At 55.4% G+C, this 22,365-nt stretch overlaps 8 protein-coding genes across 8 annotated transcripts; 3 read left to right on the forward strand and 5 right to left on the reverse strand.

The window, feature by feature from the left end:
• Positions 1-2,141: 2,141 nt before the first annotated feature.
• On the reverse strand, positions 2,142-3,014 carry citE-2 (Short chain dehydrogenase citE; the record flags this gene model as incomplete). The annotated part of the gene is made up of 1 exon (XM_037326211.1): positions 2,142-3,014. The coding sequence occupies one exon, from the start codon at positions 3,012-3,014 to the stop codon at positions 2,142-2,144; it is 873 nt and encodes a 290-aa protein (XP_037175826.1).
• Positions 3,015-4,185: 1,171 nt separating this feature from the next.
• Positions 4,186-5,580, forward strand: CGCA056_v010965 (uncharacterized protein; the record flags this gene model as incomplete). Its single annotated transcript, XM_037326212.1, has 1 exon — positions 4,186-5,580. The coding sequence occupies one exon, from the start codon at positions 4,186-4,188 to the stop codon at positions 5,578-5,580; it is 1,395 nt and encodes a 464-aa protein (XP_037175029.1).
• A 267-nt stretch (positions 5,581-5,847) lies between these two features.
• CGCA056_v010966 (uncharacterized protein) lies at positions 5,848-6,916 on the forward strand (the record flags this gene model as incomplete). Its single annotated transcript, XM_037326213.1, has 2 exons — positions 5,848-5,868; positions 5,927-6,916. The coding sequence occupies 2 exons, from the start codon at positions 5,848-5,850 to the stop codon at positions 6,914-6,916; spliced, it is 1,011 nt and encodes a 336-aa protein (XP_037175198.1).
• A 59-nt stretch (positions 6,917-6,975) lies between these two features.
• CGCA056_v010967 (uncharacterized protein) lies at positions 6,976-8,427 on the reverse strand (the record flags this gene model as incomplete). Its single annotated transcript, XM_037326214.1, has 1 exon — positions 6,976-8,427. The coding sequence occupies one exon, from the start codon at positions 8,425-8,427 to the stop codon at positions 6,976-6,978; it is 1,452 nt and encodes a 483-aa protein (XP_037175197.1).
• A 764-nt stretch (positions 8,428-9,191) lies between these two features.
• Positions 9,192-10,502, forward strand: rebG-0 (4'-demethylrebeccamycin synthase; the record flags this gene model as incomplete). Its single annotated transcript, XM_037326215.1, has 1 exon — positions 9,192-10,502. The coding sequence occupies one exon, from the start codon at positions 9,192-9,194 to the stop codon at positions 10,500-10,502; it is 1,311 nt and encodes a 436-aa protein (XP_037175192.1).
• Positions 10,503-14,563: 4,061 nt separating this feature from the next.
• acu-8 (Acetyl-CoA hydrolase) lies at positions 14,564-16,144 on the reverse strand (the record flags this gene model as incomplete). Its single annotated transcript, XM_037326216.1, has 1 exon — positions 14,564-16,144. The coding sequence occupies one exon, from the start codon at positions 16,142-16,144 to the stop codon at positions 14,564-14,566; it is 1,581 nt and encodes a 526-aa protein (XP_037175191.1).
• A 1,148-nt stretch (positions 16,145-17,292) lies between these two features.
• On the reverse strand, positions 17,293-19,065 carry dmoA-2 (Dimethyl-sulfide monooxygenase; the record flags this gene model as incomplete). The annotated part of the gene is made up of 7 exons (XM_037326217.1): positions 17,293-17,517; positions 17,568-18,302; positions 18,357-18,416; positions 18,470-18,482; positions 18,534-18,738; positions 18,795-18,935; positions 19,002-19,065. The coding sequence occupies 7 exons, from the start codon at positions 19,063-19,065 to the stop codon at positions 17,293-17,295; spliced, it is 1,443 nt and encodes a 480-aa protein (XP_037175862.1).
• A 900-nt stretch (positions 19,066-19,965) lies between these two features.
• On the reverse strand, positions 19,966-21,695 carry CGCA056_v010971 (UNC93-like protein 2; the record flags this gene model as incomplete). Its single annotated transcript, XM_037326218.1, has 7 exons — positions 19,966-19,971; positions 20,058-20,510; positions 20,570-20,649; positions 20,700-21,122; positions 21,175-21,263; positions 21,343-21,571; positions 21,632-21,695. The coding sequence occupies 7 exons, from the start codon at positions 21,693-21,695 to the stop codon at positions 19,966-19,968; spliced, it is 1,344 nt and encodes a 447-aa protein (XP_037175961.1).
• Positions 21,696-22,365: the final 670 nt, after the last annotated feature.

A 22,365-nucleotide genomic window follows, 5' to 3' on the forward strand; every position in this document is an offset into this window, starting at 1 on the left:
ACATTGAATATTTGTTCACACCGGTGAAGTAAGGTCCTTGCAAAAAGTAGCCTGGCCAGCCTAGTTATTGCCACAGTCAATGCACATTCATGAGACCGGAGAATTGAATGATAATTCATACCACATTGAGTGTGCAGCATCTTGGCCGACGTGAACCATGAATGAGGCAAGCCGTGTTGAGAGCGGTCAGAGAAGACGTGTCAGGCACGGCTGTGAGATTCGAGGTAGCTAGACTTGACGATTAGTCCATGGCGCAAGTGTAAGATGATGAAGTGAGTTGCGAGCTTACGAGGAGCACAGTCCATGGTGGTGAGGCCGTCCACATCGATACGGCAGCAAAGTGGGGTGCCCAACGTGCAGAGCGCAGCTCCTGAGTCTACTTCGCAGACATCTGGTTCACTGGTGCTTTCGCCGGTTTGCCTTGGTACTTGGTTTCCAGCTGGAGCCGCAATAGCGAACGCCGCGAAGGCTGCGAAGAAAATAATGATTGATCTCATTGTGAGAATACTGAAGGAAAACGTTGGATGGGATGACGTCCTACGAAAAGGGAACTGATGACAAGGAGACTTGGAATAGAATGGCTTATCAAGTTGCGGTGCGAGCACGAAGTTATATGTCACAGATTGGTTGAGAAAATTGCGAAGGGCTTCATGCCTGGCAATGCTATCTTGATAAACGGCCGAAACAGCAATAGCCCAAGTCGTGTCTTATCGGCGAGGGAATGTCGCTCCACAGTCTCAAGGCCCATCTTGGCAAAGGAATTGACCGCAAGCAGACGTTCTTGAAACGGCTGTGGAGGTTTTGCAGCCACCAGAACTCGATGCACAGCCCTAGCTACAGTGGTTCACTCAGAATAGGTGTATGGAGGCTGAGGAAAGTACCCGCGAGCCGGGATGCTGACCGTTGACGTGGCTGAGACAACCGGGAAAGGGGCCGGATTTTGGAGTGCCCCCCTCAAATGTAGGCCCGATAAAGGTGTATTGGCCCCTTGGCTCGGATGGCAAGTGAGGAGGGAACAAGTCGAAAAAGCAAGGTTTGCTGTCATGGATACTACTTCGTGGCGCCGTTGCAAAGCCACTGACGAATCAGTGGTATAATGTGTTGATGATCTGGATTTCGGAAGTCTCAGGCCGTGCATATTCCGTTACAGTCAATGGACATCTCCATGGGGGCACGCAGAACGTCCACAATGTTTAAATATCACGGGAATAAATGATGTTTGTTTTTTGAATGTCGCAGAGGACTCTCTGAAACACAATCTCGATCGACTGAATGCATCTGCACCTTCCAAAAATGCGGACTAGTGTCGTCTACCACGGTTGGACCCCATTGGCCCTGATGGCTTTTCCAACGTCTTCGTCTCTGTTGCCCTCGACCACATCCTTGATGAATTTTCCAGCTTCGGCCGGGTCTCTTGCGCCCATCTACCGCATCGTTAGTATGCTCCTTTGAAAAAGTGCACGAAGGGTCTTGACCTTCTTCATCTCTTCTGCGCCAACACCGCCAATACCTGTGGCTACATAGCCTGGGTTGATACCCCAGACCTTGACCCCATCATTCAGAAGGATCATGAGGTATTTGTAAAAGTACACTTTCCTCAATGATAGACGTTCAAATCCTAGGTAGGTAGCGGAATGACAGATTAGCAAAAGAAACAAAAGAGAAAAGTGCTCAAAAAGAGCAAAAGCTCCAGGACTCGAACTTGCAAGGTTCGCACCCATACGAAATAATTTTCTGCTCTGTTGTTTATACCGCTCGGCTAAGGCGGTCATATCAAATAGCTCCCAGCGAGTGGGAAACTGACGGTGCCATCAACAACAGCTACTAGATAGGAAGTCATGATTGAGCTGCCCCACCGCCGCCGGCTGAAAGGCTGCCGCTGTGAAATTCACCTCATTGCCATTGCCATATTTCTTATCGTCAAGGCTGGTCTGTCTCTCTTTGCTTCTCCTGTGCGGAACGCTCGGTTAGAACGCGAAGTTCCCGCTGGGTAATCGCACCCAACTTTGACGAATCGACACAATCATGGCTTCGAGGCCCCAAGCCTTCAGCAATTGGAAATCGATTAAAAACTCAACAATAAGAAGCATTGTCCCAGTCTCACGATCCCATAATCTGCCACTCTTCACACATTTGGTCTCCTAAAACCAGCCCTGCAACCCAATCGTAAACTTCTGCGCATCCCTCTCCAGCTCCCCCCTCATCGCCTTCAACTCCTCCACATCCCAGTTCGCATGCACGAACCGCCCATTCAGGAACCTAGCCTCCTCGCTGACCGCCCAAACCACAACGTCGCCCGGCAGCGCAATGTCGTCGTACACCAGCCCCAACTCCTCCACGCGCGGCGCAAACTTCTCCGACATAGCCGTGCCGCCGATCAGGCCCGGGTGCACCTGCAGGACGAACATGTCGGGGTTCTCGTCGTGGAAGTACTCGAACATCTTGGTCGCGGCGCTCTTGGACGCGCGGTAGGAGGAGAAGCCGGGCATGTACGGCAGGTGGATCGCGGCGGTCGAGATGTGGATTACGCTTGCGTCGGGGGCGGCGAGCGGATGGAATGCGCGAAGGAGGTTGAAGTTGCCCTTGACGGTGACCTCGAAGGCGCGCCACCAGTCGGTCGCGTCGGAGTCTGGGATGGTTTTGAGGTCGGACATGTAGCCCGCGTTGGCGACCAAAATGTCAATCTTGGAGTTGATGGCATTGTGGAAGGACTGCAGGGCGGAGTACGTGGCTTCAGCCGAGGTGATGTCGGCGGCGTAGAGATGGACTTTGACGGAGGGGTTGAGAGCTTCGATGGCGGACTTGGTGGTCTCAAGAGAGGCGGTGCTGCGACCAAGAAGACCGAGAGTTGCGATGTTGGACTTGGCAAGGGATTGGGCTATGGAAGCTCCGATGCCTGCGCCGCCGCCAGAGATGAATGCGTGTTTGCCCGCAGTCGAAAGGGATGGGAGCGAAGGGGAGATAGCCGCGTAGGGCTTCTGGTGGTAGGTCTTTGTGGGAGATGGAAAAGACATGGTTCCTGCTGTTTCGATTATTCTCAGTCAAGGTACTATGTGTATTTCGATGTTGTTACTTTGTTGAGAACGACGAGCAGACACAATTTCTTTTCATCCTGTCTTTATTGCCCGTTGCCGAAAGACAGGTTGATAGAAATAACATCGACATCTTGACAACACCGTCGTCCCCGTTGGAAAACCATGTAATCATTTCCAAGGCTCCTGGATTGCGAAGCAAACGCCATTACGAACATGGCAAGACAAGATGGTCCGATAACGTTGGAAGACGGGATCCGGTCGATGTTGCGCCGACTCCACTTCATCAGACGCCAAGCACCGACACGGCCCCATTCCGCCGATAACGTTATCCGGCTTTGGATCAGGCCGGCCGGCTCAGGGGCGCAACGTTAGCCGCTAGACATGCTTACGCAGCATACTTCTAGCCTCAACGCTTACGAAAGGGGTTCCGTTTGTTAATCTGGCTTACGAGTCACTCGTAAGATGGCTGGGTGAAGCGGCTGACTATTCAGTGCTGGGCATTTGCGATCATGAATGAGATGGATCTGAGAATTGGATGCGAACTGGTTCGACAGCATTTAAGGGACGAAAGGGATAAATGCGACCGTTTTCCTGCGGATTCCTCGTTGCGACGAACAGTCTTGGAACACCCCGGAACAGCCCCCGCATTTCAAGGTCCCTACCCCTGGCGATCGGTCCTCAGCGGCGAGACCAGCTCCAAATGCAAGGGGTGACATTCCGGTGACCACACCTGCACTTTGCATTCCAAAAAGAAACCTTCTCGAAAAACTCAACGATGGACATTCTTTTTCTTTGCTTCCATCTTCCGAACTTCTCCTGAAGAGCCGTCCGTGCGCGGGCGGGGGTGCCGAACCACGCAGCATCCGAGCGGCCTGATTTAGCTTCCGCCTTGGGCCGAACTATTGATGTGACGGTGGAATCTACGACGGTGACAACTGAGCTAACCTTCCATCCTCATTTAAACAAACGCGATAAGATACCACCAAACGCGTCTTGTCTAGTCATGAAAGGGGGGCCCGGCCACAACCCCTCTGCGATGCCTCTGGAATGCAGCGTTGGCACATAAGGGATGAACCCTCCCGCGTGGGCAAACTCTAAAAATTCACTCATCCTCACCCGCAGTCCTTCGTTTTCTTCAGTTTTCTTCGCCATGGGGATTCGCTCGAGAGGCCGCTTCAGTCGCAGCCCTACGCTCAACAACCATAACATGGGCATCATCGGAGTGTACCCGGCGCGGCGCTTCGGCCGCTTCACCAACGCCGCCGCGGTGGGCGTATTTTTCCTGTTCCTGTGGGTGTTCCGCGAGCAGCTGCGCCTCGACCGCGTTGGCATGGATTCGAGCATCGTGCCGTGGATCCCGCGCATGTCGCACCAGGACATCTTCGACTTTGAGCCGGTCGATTCGGAGGTCATCCGGGCAGTTTGCGACAAGACGGAGTGGGATGCGGGGAAGGCGATGCAGGTCGTGTTCACGTGCGACAACAACGTCGGCGGGATCGGGAGCATCCGCAACTCGATCCTGAACTGCGTGCGGTACACGATGCTGGCCGGCGGCTCGTTGGTCATGCCGCGCATCTTCAAGCGCAACGACTCCGACATCTCTCACATCCGGACGGGGCGGCGGCAGGAGATGGAGTACCTCTTCGACAGGCAGCACTTCATCGACTCACTGCACCTCTCGTGCCCCCAGCTGCGGCTCTACAACGATACCGACGAGGTCTACGAATCCCTCGGCCCCGCGCGCACATGGTCCCTCGGCCTCTTCCCGGAATCTCTCGTCGACGAGGACAACATCCCCAGCACGGGCATCGAGCACCCGGAAAGGTGGCAGTCGCAGCTGCACCGGTGGCTCGACGACATTGACAACACCACCGACGTGGCGCCGACGGGGCTGCCCACCGAGGGTCCGATGATGGTGGACCTGGGCCGGTCGTACCTCACGTTCCCGATCAACAGCGACGGCGAGCTCTTCGCGACCACGTTCGGCAACATCCTCAAGTTCCGCGCGGACGTGCGGCAGCTCGCAACCGCCACGATCCTCAGCATCGACCGGCACTTCTTCGGGGCGCACCTGCGCACCGAGAAGGACGCGCTCGACAGCTGGAACCCGACTAACCCGACGTGGGAGTGGTCTGAGTACAGCAAGCAGACGGACGCCTTCTTCGACCAGGCGGGCCGGTGGGACCTGTCGGTCATGTACGTCGCGTCCGACAACGAGACGCAGGTGGACATGCTCGAGGCGGACGCGGAGCCGCGCGGGGTGCGAGTTGTGACGAAGCAGAACCTGCTAACGGGGAAGAACCGCAAGATGCTGGATGCGATGACGTGGGATCAGAAGGGCATGATCGACTTTCTGGTCATGTTGGGGGCGGCGCAGTTCGGAGGCGTGGGACACTCGAGTTTTGCGTGGAACGTGGCGCTGAAGAGGCACATTTTCTCCGAGGAAGGGTACCTGAAGGGCCCGCAGATGTTGAGCGATGAGTTGAGTCAGATCTACGGGACGCCGGGGAAGTATCCCGAATATGCGTCGTGTTTGTGGCCATAATCTCGTTGCAGGTAGCTGAAAGAAAGTCGGTTTCATGATCACGCTCCAATGAAGGTGAAAGGGTACAGTCCTTTTACTGTGCTGCGACTGTGTAAGCCGGCGATAACGTTATTGGCTGATTAATCAGGCCTCTCGATCACCACTGAGGACCCAAATCCTTCCCTCATCACAACGCTTGCTTTATCCTGATAACGTTGAAATATTTTTTTTTGTCTTGGACCTCGGCTCCTTGACTTCGCCAATTATTGAGACAGCGAGAAAGCCGACATGGGTCCATCCGATACCAATGTGAGACCCCGCTGAGTCCAAAATCATCATTTGGCTAGATTACTAATTCATCAACAAGAAGACCAGACGTGAGCGCGGTGTTCTCGCTCAGCGCGAATATCGCAAGCGCCATGCGTCCAAAGTACAGAAGCTTCAGGATGAAAACAATAAGTTGAAAGATGTTATTGGGAACATCGATAAGATTCTTCGCCGGCAGGGAGTCCTATCGGATCACCTGAAAGCCGCCATGTCAGAAGCCCGCGAGGTTGCAGGCATCACAACGGAGGATGAGCCAGAGACTTCTCTGGAACAGGGCGCTCCTTATATCATGCAGTCCATAGAGCAAACCCCGCCGCCGGACCCCGCCCTTGAGGAAGTTATCCGAACCGACCCCCGGCTGGCATCCTCACTCGTCCCTGATGGTCGTGTGAGCCCTCGTCTAGATTACGGCCTCTGGCTCGATCCAGACCGATTGGTGCGCATCCTCGAGCCGCCCGCAGACATTATCCCGTACTTGGGGAGCCGTATGAATACCCTTGCAGGCTGCATCTTCTGGGCAACCATGAACTACACCATCGATCTGTGGAACTCCCGCTCGGAACCTCTATCCACAAGACACCTCGACCGCATGTTTAACCACTCCGAGCATCTCCGGGATCGTCAGTTCCTTTTGTCTCTAGCACAAGCGAGGGTCGATTACAAAGAGAAGGGTTTCATGTATCGAAAGCTCACTGAGCAGTTCGAGCGCAACGCCATGAGCGGCCTTTTCAAGCGCATCAAGGAGGACTACGACAAGCAAGGGCAGCCGAGTAAATGGTGGAAACGCCCCGAAGAGGTCGCGAACTCTGCCCTTGACGTGATGGATGAGAGCCAAAAGGCGAGGTTTCAAGCTGTCATCGATGGGAAGGGCACGAAGGAGGATGCGTTAATGCTGCGGGCTCTCATCACTTGGTTGGCGCAGAACTACATTTGCTTCGGCGATGGACCACGATGGAGCTCGGTATTTGCTTCGGTGGGCATCGGGAGCTGGTTCAACGAGTTTAAACGGCGAGAGGCCCTGACCGCCTGAGAATTGTGATTTAATTTTATGAAGTGTTCTTCATCCCTTCTTTCTCACAGTTCCATGCGTCAGGCTCTCTCCATGATGTCTTGGTTCTCCTCCGTGTATCGCTCAGTTTCCCACGTGGTCCTCCGTTTCTTCACCTCAGACATGACCTTGTACCTCTTCGTCCAATTATTCTGGCAAACCAGCAATCGATCCTCCTTCTCAACTTTGAGCCCACCGCCGACGTCCTGAACAACACTGCCGTCGCCTTCGATTACCTCGCAGGCGACAAAGGCCCGGCGATCATCCAACCAATCCTCGCCGATAAGCATGGCTCCATCCCAGCCCCTCTCCCAGCTTCCGGCGTAGAAATTCACCCTCTTCAACTTCCCGCCGCCGTTCTTTTTCACCAAGAACTCGAACGGCCAGCCGGCGCTGTAGATCCCCAGCGAAGGCTCCGCATTGGACTTCGTGCCCTTGCTGCAGTCGGACTGGTCCTCCATCAGCATCATCTCATGCAGCCTTCTCAGCCCCATCTTTTCGATATCCAGTTGCCGACGGCACTCGCTAGCCATCTCGAAGAAGATCGTCGCGTTTTCGAGGTTGGGAAATTTGGTGGCAATGGCTTCGAGGTGGTCCACGGGCCATGTCCCATTCTGGTTGATGTCGATGGTGAGGGATTTGAGGTTGGGAAGCATGGCGCCCAGGGCAGTCAGTTGGCCGGGACTCATCACATTCCGCTGTCGATATGTGCTCTCGGGCTCGTGCCAGTCGAGGCTTGTCAGAGACTCTGCATGGTGGCGGAGGAATGGTTCGACGGAGGCTCCCGTCTGGCCACTGCTTCTCCAGGAGAGATGTTTGAGGGAGTTTTCCGGGAGGGCAGCGATGAAGTCCTTGGCCCAGTAGCCGTATGTCGAGAAAGAATTCAGAGATTTGAGGCGCGGGACGAGAGTTGTGACATTCGGTGTCTGACCGTCTCTGATTGCGAGATGCCTGATTTGGGAGAAGTCCATTGCCTCAAGCCAAAGGTCAAGGTTCGTCATGTTCTTTTGCGCTTCCGACATGGGAAGACCCTTCAACCATGCCCACGCCTTTCCTTCATAGACCCAGTCCGCATACCTATCGAACGTACTGCCCCATCTGTGTAGAGTTCGTACCTCCTCCCATGGCCTGTCATTGAAAGCATATCCTTCCAAATCCAGAGACTCGAGTGTCGAAGGGTAGCGTGAGCCCGAAGGGTGCTTGAGTGGGAAATTGTATCGGTCAGGATGCTCAGAACATCCCAGACTCGTGACGCGGAGTTTCAGACTCTTGATTATTGAGCACTTGGCGAGGGCGTTGTGGACTTCGCTCATGGAGTCGAGGAAGGGGTCGCCAGGCTCGCGTTCACCGTACCAATCGGTCTGGCCTGAGGGTACGACGGTGTCAATGTATGTGGGACATTTGAAGGGCGGTCCCTCGGGCGATGATGCGGCGGCTGATACAGTGAGGAAGAAGAGGGAGAAGATGAGTAATCTGCGAAAAGTCGAGTACATGATTGCGACGTCTGCGTTCTCCCCAGGCTCAATATGGTGTAGCGAATGTAGGAGACTGCGAATCGCACATTCTACGATAGCAGCATATATGTAGCGGTGACAAAATGGCACCGTTTCCTACCACCCTTATGCCAGATGATGGGCTGCAAGTAAGAGACGCGTTGAAATCTCAATATTGATGGGTTGATTGAGCGAGTGGACGCGACCCCTGCACCTCTCTAGGCAACCACACCGCACCTTGATGTTTGGACCCAACAGGATTTATGAGCCTTGGCATTTGTGTCTGCACGGACAAAGGACACCATTGCAAGCTAGAGGAAGCGCCGTCCTTCGGTGTGAGATCCTTCCAGCTCGGTGTGCTCGGTGAGCCTCGGTGGGGCATGACCACCCTCGTGTTGTTCGGTGAGGCACCGTTGAAGACAGCCGGGCCCTAATGAGTCGCCGGCCATGCGGGAAAGTGGCGACCCGGAACCTTCATGTATCGATCAAATGCTTATCCTCTTCTTCTAAGTTCGCAGGACTGAGTAATCAGGCGTTTTACCAGCAGATGGTCCAATGCTTGTCAAGTTTCGCTCATTTAACCTTATTTGAGAGTCTAATTTAAGCAATGTAACTCTGTCTTCCCACGCTGACCGGCGAATCCGGGGCATCGCCTGCTTCGCACCGGCGGACTTCAGCTTTCCTACCTGCTAAAGGCCTCTTCACCAAGCAAAACTCACGATAATTGGCATTGAGACAGCGGTGGAGACACCCGGCCATCAAAGATGAAGGTTCTCATCGCGACGATGCCCTTCGCGGGACACATCCATCCGATGCAGCCAATTGCCCTCGCCCTGATCCGCCGCGGCCACACCGTTGCGTGGCTCACCTCCGCATCTCATGAACACCTCGTCCAGCCGACCGGGGCAACCTTCATCCCCTCACCACTGGCTCTCGCTCGCCACGATGAACGTGTGTTGGTGCCAGATGCGGGAACATCGGGCCTCGCGGCTGTGGTGTCAACGCTGCGAAAACTCTTTCTCGATCGCATTCCGGATCAAGTTGCTGCCTACCAGGAGGTTCTGTCAACCTTCCCGGCAGATATTATCCTGGTGGATCTGACAGCATACGGGGCGCACTGCTTTCGCGACCTCACTGGAACTCCATACGCGACGTTGGGGATCAATCCGCTTGTCACATTCGACCCAGAAGTCCCGCCCTGGGGCACCGGCTGGCAACCACCTTCAACGATATTCGGGCGGTGGGTGAATTCGGTAGCTCACACAGTAGCAACTTGGCTGTTGTATCCGAAGCTCACAGCAATACTGAACACGCACCGGGCCAAACTGGATCTTCCTCCCCTTCCACCGACGGGATTCTATGACACGACAAGGTCTGATGTCCTGCACATTATGCCAACAACTCCTGCGTTTGAGTTCCCACGCGACTTTCATCCATCCATCAAGTGGGTTGGACCATTGCTTCCACTGTTCACCGAGGAATCATTCACTTCACCGCCAATCTGGTGGAATGAGATGCTGGCACATCCGAAAGAGAAAGTCGTTCATGTCACGCAAGGAACCTGGGCTACCACCGCAACAAACCTCATACTCCCGACACTCGCAGCACTACGCGATCGTTCAGATCTGCTGGTCATCGCCACCACGCCAGACGCGGAAAAAGCCTTGCCAGTATCATCTTTACCCAGGAATGCGAGAGCGGCGTCATTTGTACCTCACGCAAAGCTCTTGCCACATGTTGGGGTGATGGTCACAAACGCAGGCTACAACGGCGTCCTGGTAGCGTTGAACTGTGGAGTCCCGTTGGTTTGCGCCGGCCAAACGGAGGACAAGGCAGATGTCAGTTCAAGAGTTGCTTGGAGCGGGGCCGGGATCGATCTTGGCACGGATACGCCGAGTATGAAGGCTATTAGGGATGCGGTTGCCAGGGTCGTTCGAGATGAGAAGTACCGCAAGGCGGCGGAGAGAATTAGGGTTGATTTTCAGAACCATGATGGGCCCAAAGAGGCAGTTGACGCTTTGGAAGAAATTGTTAATCGGAATCAGAAGCGAGTCTCATGGACGCATCAACCCTGATAGTGCCTAAGGTCTATACAGCGTCATATTACCTCGCATCAAGCACGGTTTTAAACCTTGGTTAACCCGCGCTGTGGCCTCATAGGTGCAGTCTATAACAGCGAAGATGATAATTCTAATCTCCTTGCGAGTGACACCATACATCGACCCCACACAGCTGGGTGGTAAGAAATAGCAGCAACGCATTGATCACATAAGTTTGCAGCACTTTTACAAAGCTGGAGGTTCTGTGCTACCTCTGTATGTATCATTTTGCCAGTAACCCCTTCACACGACGTACAGTGAAAATCACAAGCTAAGCCCGCACATGGTGCCTTCTCTGTATTGTTGTTGTGTAAATACTCCGAGACCGTGTCATTTGTAACTGTCTCTAAAGTCTCATCGCGCTCAGCATGATAAAATTGAAGTAGAACTTTATTGAAGCTTTAGTCTAAGATATTTTAGGGAGAAAGTTAACCCATGGGGTTACTTGATAAACATCTCCAGGTAGAGATCTTAGACTTGTGAAAAGTAGTAGAATTGTGAGCAAGCGGGCGACTGGGTAAAGGACATAGGTTGTGGTAGAAACGACCAGTGGCATTTGATAGACAATCCGGTAGAAATCATTCCACCGGTTATCAATCCAAGTACTGACAATCCCCAATGCCTGTAGGACCTTTTCGATGCCAAGCGAGTCCTGGGCGCTGAGTTTGGGGTCAATGGCCGAGTTACTGACGAACATTTCGAACTGTTGCCAAAACTCTCGAAAATTTGGTCCTACCTCTAGCCAGGAGTGAGCGGTCGTGGAACATACCCACCTCAATTCTTGTACTTCTTCCGAGTCGAGTTTGCCATCCTCAAAAGCCTTGGCCCAAAGATGCCGAAGCCGCTGGTAGTGACCAAGAAATGAGGCATACTCGGACGAGATCTCCTGGAGTGAACCACTTGTGTTTATTGGTATTCCTGGGGGTTCTTCGGAGAGAAGCTGACTCCACGTCATTTTTTCCGCAGGTATTGAGAGAATATATGTCTCCAGTGTGTTGCGATCCACATAGAAAAAACAAGGATGTAGGACGCGCTCCCACCAATCTTGACTCATGGTAGGCAACTTGTCAAACTCCTCAGTAAACACCTTGAGGCTCCATGTAGTGAGACCGTTCTTAATATGGATTGAGAAGGTGCCGAAAGCTAGTGCGATTCCAGGCAATGTTGCTATGATGGCGCAACCGATCCTCCAAGCAACAAGCTCAGCTTGAGACGGAAAATCGAAATTCCAAGCAATGCAATGCAGGCCCCCGAAAAGCAAGGAGGATATGGCCAGCCAAATAACCATCGATGAATCTTCGGCTCCCATCGAAGCAAGGTCATTACGAATCCGTCTCTTCTCTTGATTTTTCCTAATAAGGTGTGGATTCACTGCCAGCCAGGGTGACACAGTCCACTGGGAAAGTTTTACGATACGGGGCGCTGTTATCCGCTCTCCATGGCAGGAATGACGAATCCTTGTTGGCTCTGAGGTATCCTTGGGTTTCCACCAGCTAGCCAAGTACGTCAAAGTTGCAACAACAGCGAACGCAACAGTAGCGATCTCGAGCTGCGTTACATGTAACCCTGTCGCTGCGCGGACGGCTACGTTGAGAACAAACCATGTAATTTGAAGGATCGCAAGACTTTTAAGTAATGAATTTGCTTTGCTTTTGTCCTGGATATCATCGTGGCTCAGTTCCGGATGCTTGAGGGGGTGCTCGGTGTCAATATTCCACTCATATTGCGACGTTATTTTCGTTGCAGTGAGGGGTTTATAGGATGGTACCCAGGGGTCATATACGGTACATTTCAAGATCCCACCCACCTGAGCGTAGTATGAGTGAAGAACCGTCCATGCCCGACGATCGTGGAAGACGAGAGCTCGGCTTTTCCTCTCGCCATGTGCGCTGGTAACCCCATTGCTGCCCACAGCATCACCACAGCGTCTCAGTACTGAGTCCCTTGCAGAAGAGCGGACGGTTTGATTCTGATACTGTGAAGACTCCTGGTAGGGGCTGTCGGTGGCTGATTCCTCGTCGCCGGGGGGTTTCGGAATCTGAGGCGGAATATTCTGGTTGGCTTGATCTGAAATGTTACTTGATGAGTGCGCTCTATCAAAGCCTTGAGGCTGGGATTCTGTTTGAACTTGGAAATCATTCGAGTCTCCTGGATTATCGTTCGATGGCGTAGAGACCGTCCGAGAGTGAGGGATTTTAAGGCGAAGTAATCGATACAGCGTCTCGTGACATGGTGGGTATTGAGCCTTCCAAGATTTCATGAATACCACTCCATTTATACTCAATGGTCTTCGTTATCCGATCCCTGATCTTGGGTAGGTTTTCGTCGAACTGCCGCAGTTCGTCGAGAGCCTGTCGAAGGTCGCAGATAGCCTTAGAAAGGATGAATTCTGGAAAGAGAATGTTGATTGCCATCCACTTGACCCGCCGAAGAAGTCTCTGTAGCGTAGTGTCGTCGGGGCTTGGCACGTTGAGGAGTGTAACGGTCCAAGTGCAAGCAAATATGGTGATGCCACAACTCCAGACCAAGTTGAGGGTGCCTCGAGTATTTGGCCCCTCCTGCCGGCCAACCCTTTCTTCATTTGTCGTTTCACTGGTCTCACCGGCGACCAGAGCCGCGGTCGCAAGGACGAGAAGGGCCATCCTGAGAATGTATAAACGCCGGGGACCGAAAGCCATGATAGTGAAAATTCAAGCACTGGACAGAAGGACCTGACTATAGAGGTTGGAAACACCAGCGAAAAGGCTCGACTGTCATACAAGAATGGGTAGTATCTTATGTGGAGGTAATGTGTGGCAAAACAAATAAGAAGGCTGTGATTTACCCCTGCTATGACCCATGCTAGGCGTGTCCTCGCGAACGAATGCCTCTGTGATCCAACGCAGCCCGAAGGCAGACGCGTCCCAGCCTGCATAAGGTCGATTCCAATTCACCGAGCAGGAGGCTTTTTCTCAGCCGTGCTGACAAGTATGGTAGCACAACACTAGTAAATGGGGCTGTAATGCTGTGGGCGATGCCGCATTTATCCAGCCAAGGAGGCTGCGTATCCGGCAGTTTGCAACCGCTGATAGGTTACCTGTTCTCCTGCTCTTCTCACTTTTGTGGGTTGCCAGAAAGAAAAGAGAACAGCGCAAACATTACCATTTTGACAAATTTCCAGGAGCACAACCGACCTAATTATTCTCCGGGCCGGCCCCACTCCGATCGGCGCTCGTCGTTACTCTCGCCGAGTCCGCCGTGCATAAGGTAGCTATCAATCGGTAGTCAATGTTTCCTTCAGCAAATCAGCCGGCTGTAGCCCACGCCGGAACGGAACAGGTGATGTCCAAGACCGAACGTGTTCCACGACGCCTCTCACCCGATGTCCCCTGACCCTCCCATGCTCGCCAACTGCGCTATTTCCCCTCGCAACACCGAGAAGCCCTCGCCGATACCAACGCGAACTTACTCTCAATCTCGAAGGCCCGATTCCCACCACCGCCAAGGCTCGGCCCTATCACCCTCAACCAAGGTTTAAGCCTCACTGTGGGCTCTCAATTTTCGCGATTGGCGAGCCGACAAATACCGCACCAGGGCCCCCTAAAACGCCCAGACCTCTCTCGCCGCATCACCCTATCGCGCGTCGTATCGCCGCACGCCATCGGCGGCCGGAGCACCTCCTGACTTACTCGGACGCCGCCCGAACATCCCATCCCTCCGGCGATTCGACCTCCGTCCGCTCTGAAATCCGAGAGCGTGACTCGGGAGGGTGGGTAGCCCGTCGGGAACGGTGGGTTAGCTGATGAAGGCGGTGGATACATCGTGGACCGTGACACCTTGGCGCTCGGGAATAAACCTGGGAAGCAAAAGTGTGTGTGTTGTAGCATTATCCAGCGAGGTATCATTTCTCTATCAACAAAAGTAAAAAACACAAAAGCTATGATGTCTATGCTCCGAAATCGCAGGACCGCGCCAGCCCGCCGCCCCTGAATGCGCCAATGCCAAGTCTCAACCACGTGTAAATCTCTTTTGTATCACTCTCTCATTTCTTAAGTCTCCTAGAAGCTCTTGACCTTCTGCATGCTGCCCTCCTCGACCAGGGCGCGGTGGAGGTCGAACGAGTTGAAGAGCAGGTGGGGCTCGTGGCCCATGCCCTTGCGCAGGCACTCGAACTCGGCCTTGTCGAAGTAGCTCTGCAGGATGGGCTGGTAGACGGGGTGGGCGCACTTCTTGATGATGAGGCGGGCGCGCTCGCGGGGGCTGAGGCCGCGGACGTCGGCGAGGCCCTGCTCGGTGACGATGACGTCGAGATCGTGCTCGGTCTGGTCGATGTGGGTGCACATGGGCACGATGCAGGAGACGCCGTGGGGATCCGTCTTGGAGGGGCGGGTGGAGGGGGTGTGCATGATGCTGTACTTTGCGTTGCGGAGGAAGTCGGCGCTGCCGCCGAGGCCGTTGAGCATGCGGGAGCCCATGACGCAGGTGCTGTTTGCGTGGGCGTAGATGTCGACCTCGACGGGGGTGTTCATGCCGATGACGCCGAGGCGGCGGATGATCTCGGGGGAGTTGGAGACCTGCTGGGAGCGCAGGAGGAGCTTGTCGTGGTAGGACTCCCAGTTGTCGTAGAAGCGCTTGAAGCCGTCGGGGGAGAAGCGGACGGAGGTAGCGGTGGCGAAGTCGAGGTGACCCGAGTCGAAGAGGTCGAGGAAGGTGTCCTGGATGACCTCTGTCCAGACCTTGAGGTTCCAGAAGTTGGAGTCCTTGAGGCCGCCGATGACGGCGTTGGCGATGTTGCCGATGCCGGACTGCAGGGGGAGCAGGTTCTTGGGCAGGCGGCCGTGCTTGACCTCGTGCTCGAAGAACTCGATGAGGTGGCGGGCGATGGCCTGGGAGCTGGCGTCCTCGGGGGTGTTGGGAGAGGTCTGGTCCTGGTAGTCGGACTCGATGATGCCGACGACCTTCTCGGGGTCGATGGGGATGGAGGTGGTGCCGATGCGGTCCTCGACGCCCATGATGAGATAGGGCTTGCGGCGCGGGGGCAGGTCGGTCATGGTGATGTCGTGGAGGCCCTCGAAGCTGGGGAGGGAGGTGTTGACCTCGATGATGATCTTGTCGGCGAGCTGGACGAGCTCGGGGGTGGCGCCGACGGAGGCGCCGGGGACGATGCTGCCGTCCTCCTTAATGTCGGTGGCCTCGACGATGGCGACGTCGATGCCCTTGTTGGGGCGGTCCTTTGTGTAGAAGCCATAGACGAGGTCGACGGGGAACTGGGACAGGTGCTTGTCGAAGAAGTTGATGCGGCCCTCGTTGATGCCCTTGGAGATGGCCTTGCCGACCTGGTGGGGGCTGCGGCGGTCAATCATGTCGAGGCCGGCCCAGCGGTTCTCGGTCTCTGCGCCGGAGGAGGCGCCGACGAAGAGGCTGTACTTCATCTTGCCCTGCAGACTGTTCTGCTCGACATGGTCGGCGAGGAAGGTGGGCATCTTCTTGGGGTAGCCGACGCCGGTGAAGCCGGACCAGCCGACGTAGGCGCCGTTGGGGAAGTGCTGGAGCAGGTCCTGAGGACGGGTGAGCTTGTTCAGCATGGTCGGGCGGCGAACGCGGGCCTTGAGGGCGGCCGAAGCAACTGGCGACGCCATTTTGGAGCGTGAAGCCTGGCGTAGATGAGGACGACGAGAGGAGTGGAGAGGAGAGGTTCTCAGGGGTCAAAGCCCGGGGAAAGGAGGGGAGATGATGGGGGAGAGTACAACAAGCAAGCACACCGGTCAAGGGAAAGAAGACACGATGGGGTGACTTTTGAGGAGAGAAAGTGGGCTCCAGGTAGATTTTATATCCGGGCTATTTTTCGCGTCCAGCACTGTGAGGAGAGGCTCCAGTCCAGACCTTGAGGACGAGCCAAAGAGAAAAGAAAGATGGATTGTGGAAGATCAGGTCACTCCTTGAGCCCCTCGGTGGGGAATGACGCAGCTGCGGCCAGGGAAGCTATGGCTTTTGATAGCGATAGCTCCCCGATTGGGCAAAGCGCGGCTTAGCTAAGACGGCCAACATGGTGCTGGCAGCGTGGGATGCGTGGGCTGAGTGGCCAGGCGGCTCGGCAACGGTCGGTAACACCCCTGCCCAGACAGCCGCATGCCCGCTAGGCCGTGAATTGACTGAATTTAGGTGTCACTGGAGTAAGGCACAGCGGGAGAGGGACGCCACAGGGCAGCCTGGTAGCACGCTGTGCCAGGCACCCTACCACTGGAAACCTTCCTTCGGTGAGAGCCGGCAGACGAGCACTCGACAGCAATTGGCCAATCAACAGCGCGCAATTCCGCTTTATTCCAAGCAATTCTGGGCTGAGGCCGTCAGGAGATTTTCCACTCTTTGGTATTGGCCTTTGGATTATTTACTTATTATTGACAGTCTGCTCATCACTGCATCTCGAAATCATAGGGGGCCTCTTATCCTTGAAGGCCATCTCCACTGCTTGCTAGGCATGGTCACCATGACTTAACTGGGGCCCATCGAAACGACGCATCAAAGTAAAATGGAGCCCGTCCCAAACTTCCGTAGATGCGAGCTCTTCCTTCGGCACAGCTCGGCCGGACGAATCTCGGCTTTAGCCAACGGTACGTACCTGCGAGGTCCACCCTTCCCGCTCGAGCATCCAGTCGCAACGCAAGAATGCCATTTGGGCCCCCACACTTCCATGTTCACCTGGAAAGAGACACGATCTTGCCATTTTGGTCGTGTGAATAGCTTCATTTTATTTTCTCTCTTTCTCATGCTATCCTGGCCTGGCTCCTTATTCGGGAATCTTGGCCTCCTCCGCCGGCACGCCAGCCTTCCACCGGTACGACGAAGCAACATGCTCATCCAACGGTCCCGACTGTCCCTTTTTGCGGTAAAAGTTCTCTCTGTACGTGCCGCCCGGAACGGCATAGTCATCCCAGAACAACCCGCGACGACGCAGCTCCGGAAGAAGCAGGTCGATGATTTCCTTGAAAGACTGGGGGAAGAGCGCATACGCCTGCAATCGCTGTCAGCATCCGTCTCATTCAACACACCAGGTCCACTCACAAAGTTGAAGCCGTCCACATCGGCCTCCTCAATCCACGTCTCCAACCGATCCGCAACCTGCGCCGCCGTACCGACAAAGATTGGTCCGTTACCTCCAATGCTCACATGCTCCGCAATGGTATGCTTCGTCCACTTCGCCGTACCCGGCGAGAACCGCGCGTAGCCCTCGACCGTCGACCGCACCGCATTGCTCTCCACCTCGCGCAGCTCCTCCTCGTCGCCGTACTTGCTCAAATCCATCCCCGTCCACCCGCCAAACAGCGCCAGCGCGCCCTCGTGCGACGCGTACTTGCGGTACTCCGCCAGCTTCGCCTGCGCCTCCGCCTCCGTCGCGCCCAGGATCGGCGTCACCAGCGCGAGCACCTTGATGCTGTTGCCGTCGCGGCCGTATTCCGTGCGCGCGAGCTCGCGGATCTCGGCGATGCTCTTCGCGCACACCGCCGGCGCGTGCGCCGACACGAAGATGGCCTCCGCGTGCTGCGCCGCGAACTGCTTGCCCGCCTTGGACGTGCCGGCCTGCAGGAGGAGCGGCGTGCGCTGCGGCGAGGGCTGCACGACGTGCGGGCCCGGGACGGTGAAGAAGCGCCCTTCGTGGTTGATCTTCCGCACGAGGTCGGGCTGGGTGTAGATGCCTTTCGCGCGGTCGAGCTTGACGGCGTCGTCGCGCCATGAGGACTCGAAGAGCTTGTACATGACTTTGATGTACTCCTCGGCTTGGGCGTATCTGTCGTCGTGCTGGGTTTGTGAGTATGATGGGACGGTGTTGAAAAGAGTCAATGGCGGGCTTACCTGGGGTTGCTGGGCGAGACCCATGTTCTTGGCTGCGGAATCGAGGTAGCTCGTCACGATCTGTCTTGGTCAGCTTGTTTGCTCGGTGTCGTCCCTCTTCCACTTAAACTCACGTTCCATCCAAGACTGACATCTCATTAGCTACGTAATTTCAGTATTCACGATGGGAAAACTCACCGTCCACCACTGAGGTGATCAACCGTTGACAGACGCCTAGCCAAATGGTACGGCTGCTCGTACGTCGTCGATACCGTCACTCCGAAGCCGATGCTCTTCGTCACAGCAGCCATAGCCGCAATAGGAGCGAGAGGCTCATTGACGGGCCACTGCGCGCCGGAGATCTTTGCAGGATCAAGCGACTGCGAATACACGTCGTAGCCGCCTCCAAGATGTTAGTCGTTGCGTTGGGCAAACCGAGCTAGAGCAAGCGCGTCTTACCGAGAACGTCTGCAATGAAGATGCCGTGGAACTTAGCCTCCTCGAGAAGCTTCGCCAGCTCAACCCAGTGGCTGATCTCGTTGAATCGCCAGGACTCGTCATCGGGGTGCCTCCAAAGTCCAGGGGACTGATGTCCACTGCCTGTGTTGCGTCCTGGTCAGCTTCTTCGACTGCAACCCAGCTCACAACAACGACTTGGGGACTTACACATCTCAACGAAGGCATTGAGCACCAAGCTCTTCTTCGGCTTTGTTCCGTTCGCTTCGGCCATGATCGCTTTTCTCGTCTCGCGTCTCTTACGTGCTCTGTATCGTGGATCTTCAAGAACAACAGATTTCCAAGCGGGACAACAACTGGAAAAAGGGTAAATATTTTCCTCAACCGCAAAAATTCTCGGAGACCATATTCTTCCCACCAGCGACGCGAGCGCGGGGTAATCAAGGTGCCCTCACCCGGTTGTGACGCGCATTCGGGGCAAGTTCTCCATCGCATAGCGCTGCCCCTCCCGATGTTCGGCGTGGGTCCGGCACCGTGGAGCCGGGGCGATGACACCACCGGACGGCGCGGTGGCGCAAGACGCGGACCCCATGTTGAACAACCTCGGATACATCTTCGGCGGGGGCAATCTTCTTGTCTCGATGCACTGCCGTACGACTTTGGCATTTTAGCCGTTGAAACAGCTAGCCGGTCAAGCAATAAGAGCTCGCGGCCCCCACTCCGCACGCCGCGACCGCGTGTAATGGAGCTCAAGGTTTCAACGTGAGGCCATCACGTCATGTTAGCCCCGAAGGCGAGCTGGCCCAACCGGAGCGTCGCGAATTGCAATGCTACCGTCCGGAGGGACGCGTTCTGCGGACGACGGAGGACCGCAGGGTGTGGGGTTCTGTGAGGGGTAATTGGAAGCGCTGGCTTTGGTCGAATGCGATGCTGAAGGTTTCGAGATGATTGCGATCCTCGATGACATGTGTCCCGGTGCTGTGGATACGCTGGTGCATGATGCTCTGGATGATATCGTCGACCATTGAATCTGACTTGCGCTCAGTCCTGAGTTGGAGGAGCTCCTATGATCGCAGTGTGATGAAGCTCAGAATTATGTAATTACGTGCAACGATAATTGAATTATGATAGTGATAGCCGAACTGTGAATAGCTTCACACACATCTATGAAAATCTATGACTCGCAGGATGAGCCCTTTGATGTCGTATCTAATGCTTCGTCTGCGAATCCCCATCCTCGCTCTCCACAACACCACTCCCACCCACCTCCTCCACCCCCCTCTCCCCAGTCCCAAAATGCTTCAACACAAGCCACGCCGGCCCGATCGCCACGGCCCACAGCGCAAAGTTGAAGTAGATCCCGCCCACCTCGCCAAACAGCGTCAGGCTCGTCAGCCCGTAGCTCACCGCCTGCCACGCGCTCTCCGTCCCGCGCAGCAGTGCCGCGTAGCGGATCACCTCCTCCTCGCCCTGCGCGAGGTTCGTGACGATGAAGTAGAGGAAGAGGTAGTTCAGCTGGAAGCCGATCGTCAGAAAGATGTAGACGGCGAAGGCGGCGCCGAAGTCGCCGTCCGCCCAGTCGTGCGTCGGGCGCGTGGTGCGGTAGCGCGTCGCGAGGATCGTGGCCCAGGTCCACCACGCGCCTTGCGTTATGACGAGACCCCAGAAGGTGGTGCGGGTACGGGTTTTGAGGGAGATTTTGGCGCGGTCAAGCCAGTGCTGGGAAGAGTTTGTTAGTGACTTTGGATGTGGACGTGAGATACGGAATGGGTGCTTACACCGAGGAGGTTGCCGGAGATGACGGCCACGATGCCAGACAGGAAAGATCCCAACGCCCGCGAGCGGACCGAGAACCAAGCTTCAAAACGTCAGCAATCATCCACCCATCCAAACTCACGGCGCACTTACTCGCAAGATACGTGAAAAACACAGCCTCCGAAAACACGGCCTGCCCAATCCACAGCACAACCAGCAGAAACTTGACATTGAAGAAGCTCCGCGTCGTCGCCCTGATCTCGAACCACGGGTTCTCCACAATTTCCAAGCTGACCTTGCGCCCGTCTTGTCGCTGCACCTGGTCCGGCTTGTTCAGCAGCAGCCCCACGAACGGGCCCGCCGCCTGGATGGCGATGAAGACGATGAAGACGGTGTACGAAACCTTGCCGGCCTGGTCGTTGTCGGCGTTCAGCCCGAGATTGATGGCGCCGCCGAGGATCTGTCCGCAGAGGCGGTAGGTCAGCCAGTAGCCGAGGGCCTTGCCGCGGTTCCAGGGCTCCGGGTAGGCGATTGCAATCGCCGCTTCCGCGGCCCAAAAAACGCCAGCAGATATACCTAGAGTTCAGTTAGTCTCAGTACCTCACTTAAAGTACCTGCCAAGACATACCACAGAGGGCGGCGCCGAGGAGCATGAGCCACTCGACGCCGTAGCGGTTGTTGGTGTAGAGGCCGGCGGCGAAGGGGGCGTAGCCCATTCTGTTTTCGCAGTGTTAGTCGACTTGGTTTTACGACAGAGTGGCCGTGTGATGTGAAACTGAGGGGCTGGGAGACGTACGTTCCAAAGATCAAGGCGCCCTTGATGCCGATGTATTTCACAATGACGGACGAGAAGTAGCACGAGACGACCATGAGGCAAAAGGTCAGCGCGTTGGCGGCGTTGACGACCTTGGGCGAGGCGGCGCCGCCTGCGCCGAGAGAGTTCATGGCGCCCCAGATGCCCGGCGCGGCGAGGTTGCAGAGGCCGAGGATGGTCATGTTGTAAAAGGTCGAGCGGTACCATTTTACTGTTGTGCCGCACGTCAGCGTGAAATCGAGCGATTGAGAAGCCTCAGAGTTGAGCATACCTGGGTGTCTCTCCTCCTTTGGAGGGATGACATCGCCCTTGCTGGCGTCTGCGTACTCGGCCATTGTGACTGAGTGCCGTGAACTTATGTTAGAGAAAAGACAGACACGACTTGATGGTGATGATGGCTACGGCCCAAGCTTGACTTCCGTCTACAATGATGGATCAAGACCCACGGGAACGGGAATCCTTCGTCTTATCATTCACCGGAAGCACATCAGAAACCGTGCAGGGATGGATGTCATGGCGAGATGTCGTTCCAGGGTTCTTCACCATGTGCCGGACAAGCGAACAAATGGCCCTGTCAGCCAGGGTCTAGAACAAACTTTTTTTTTTCCTGTGCTTCTTGTCTCCTCGGCCTCTTTTACAAAGCACTGATCCAATAACTGCGCGTTTGAAGCTAATCTGCGTCCAGGTTTGCAGTCTAAAATTTCCGGCGACGGGGGTTCGCTCGGCGTTGGAGAGGTTGCGAAATCAGCCGGGGACAGCACGCCATTCCGTCGCCGGCGCACTGATGCACCGTGCCGGAGTACCACCCCCAACTTGAACAAGCGTTGAACCAGAGCTGTGGGACGATTCGGGGGCTAGGGAACTGTCTCGAGCGCACGTGGAAGAGCTTTCGGAAGATGTGATGGTGGTTTGGGATGATGGGCATGGTGTCAGGGTTTGATGTGAGGTCTTGGCATGTCATTGTCTCGAAGAACCATAGCCTCGGGTCAACGGCGTGAGATAGCT

This window comes from Colletotrichum aenigma (assembly GCF_013390185.1).
Source record: "Colletotrichum aenigma strain Cg56 chromosome Unknown KSG_Cg56_contig07, whole genome shotgun sequence".
In the NCBI taxonomy this organism is placed as follows: Eukaryota; Fungi; Ascomycota; class Sordariomycetes; order Glomerellales; family Glomerellaceae; genus Colletotrichum; species Colletotrichum aenigma.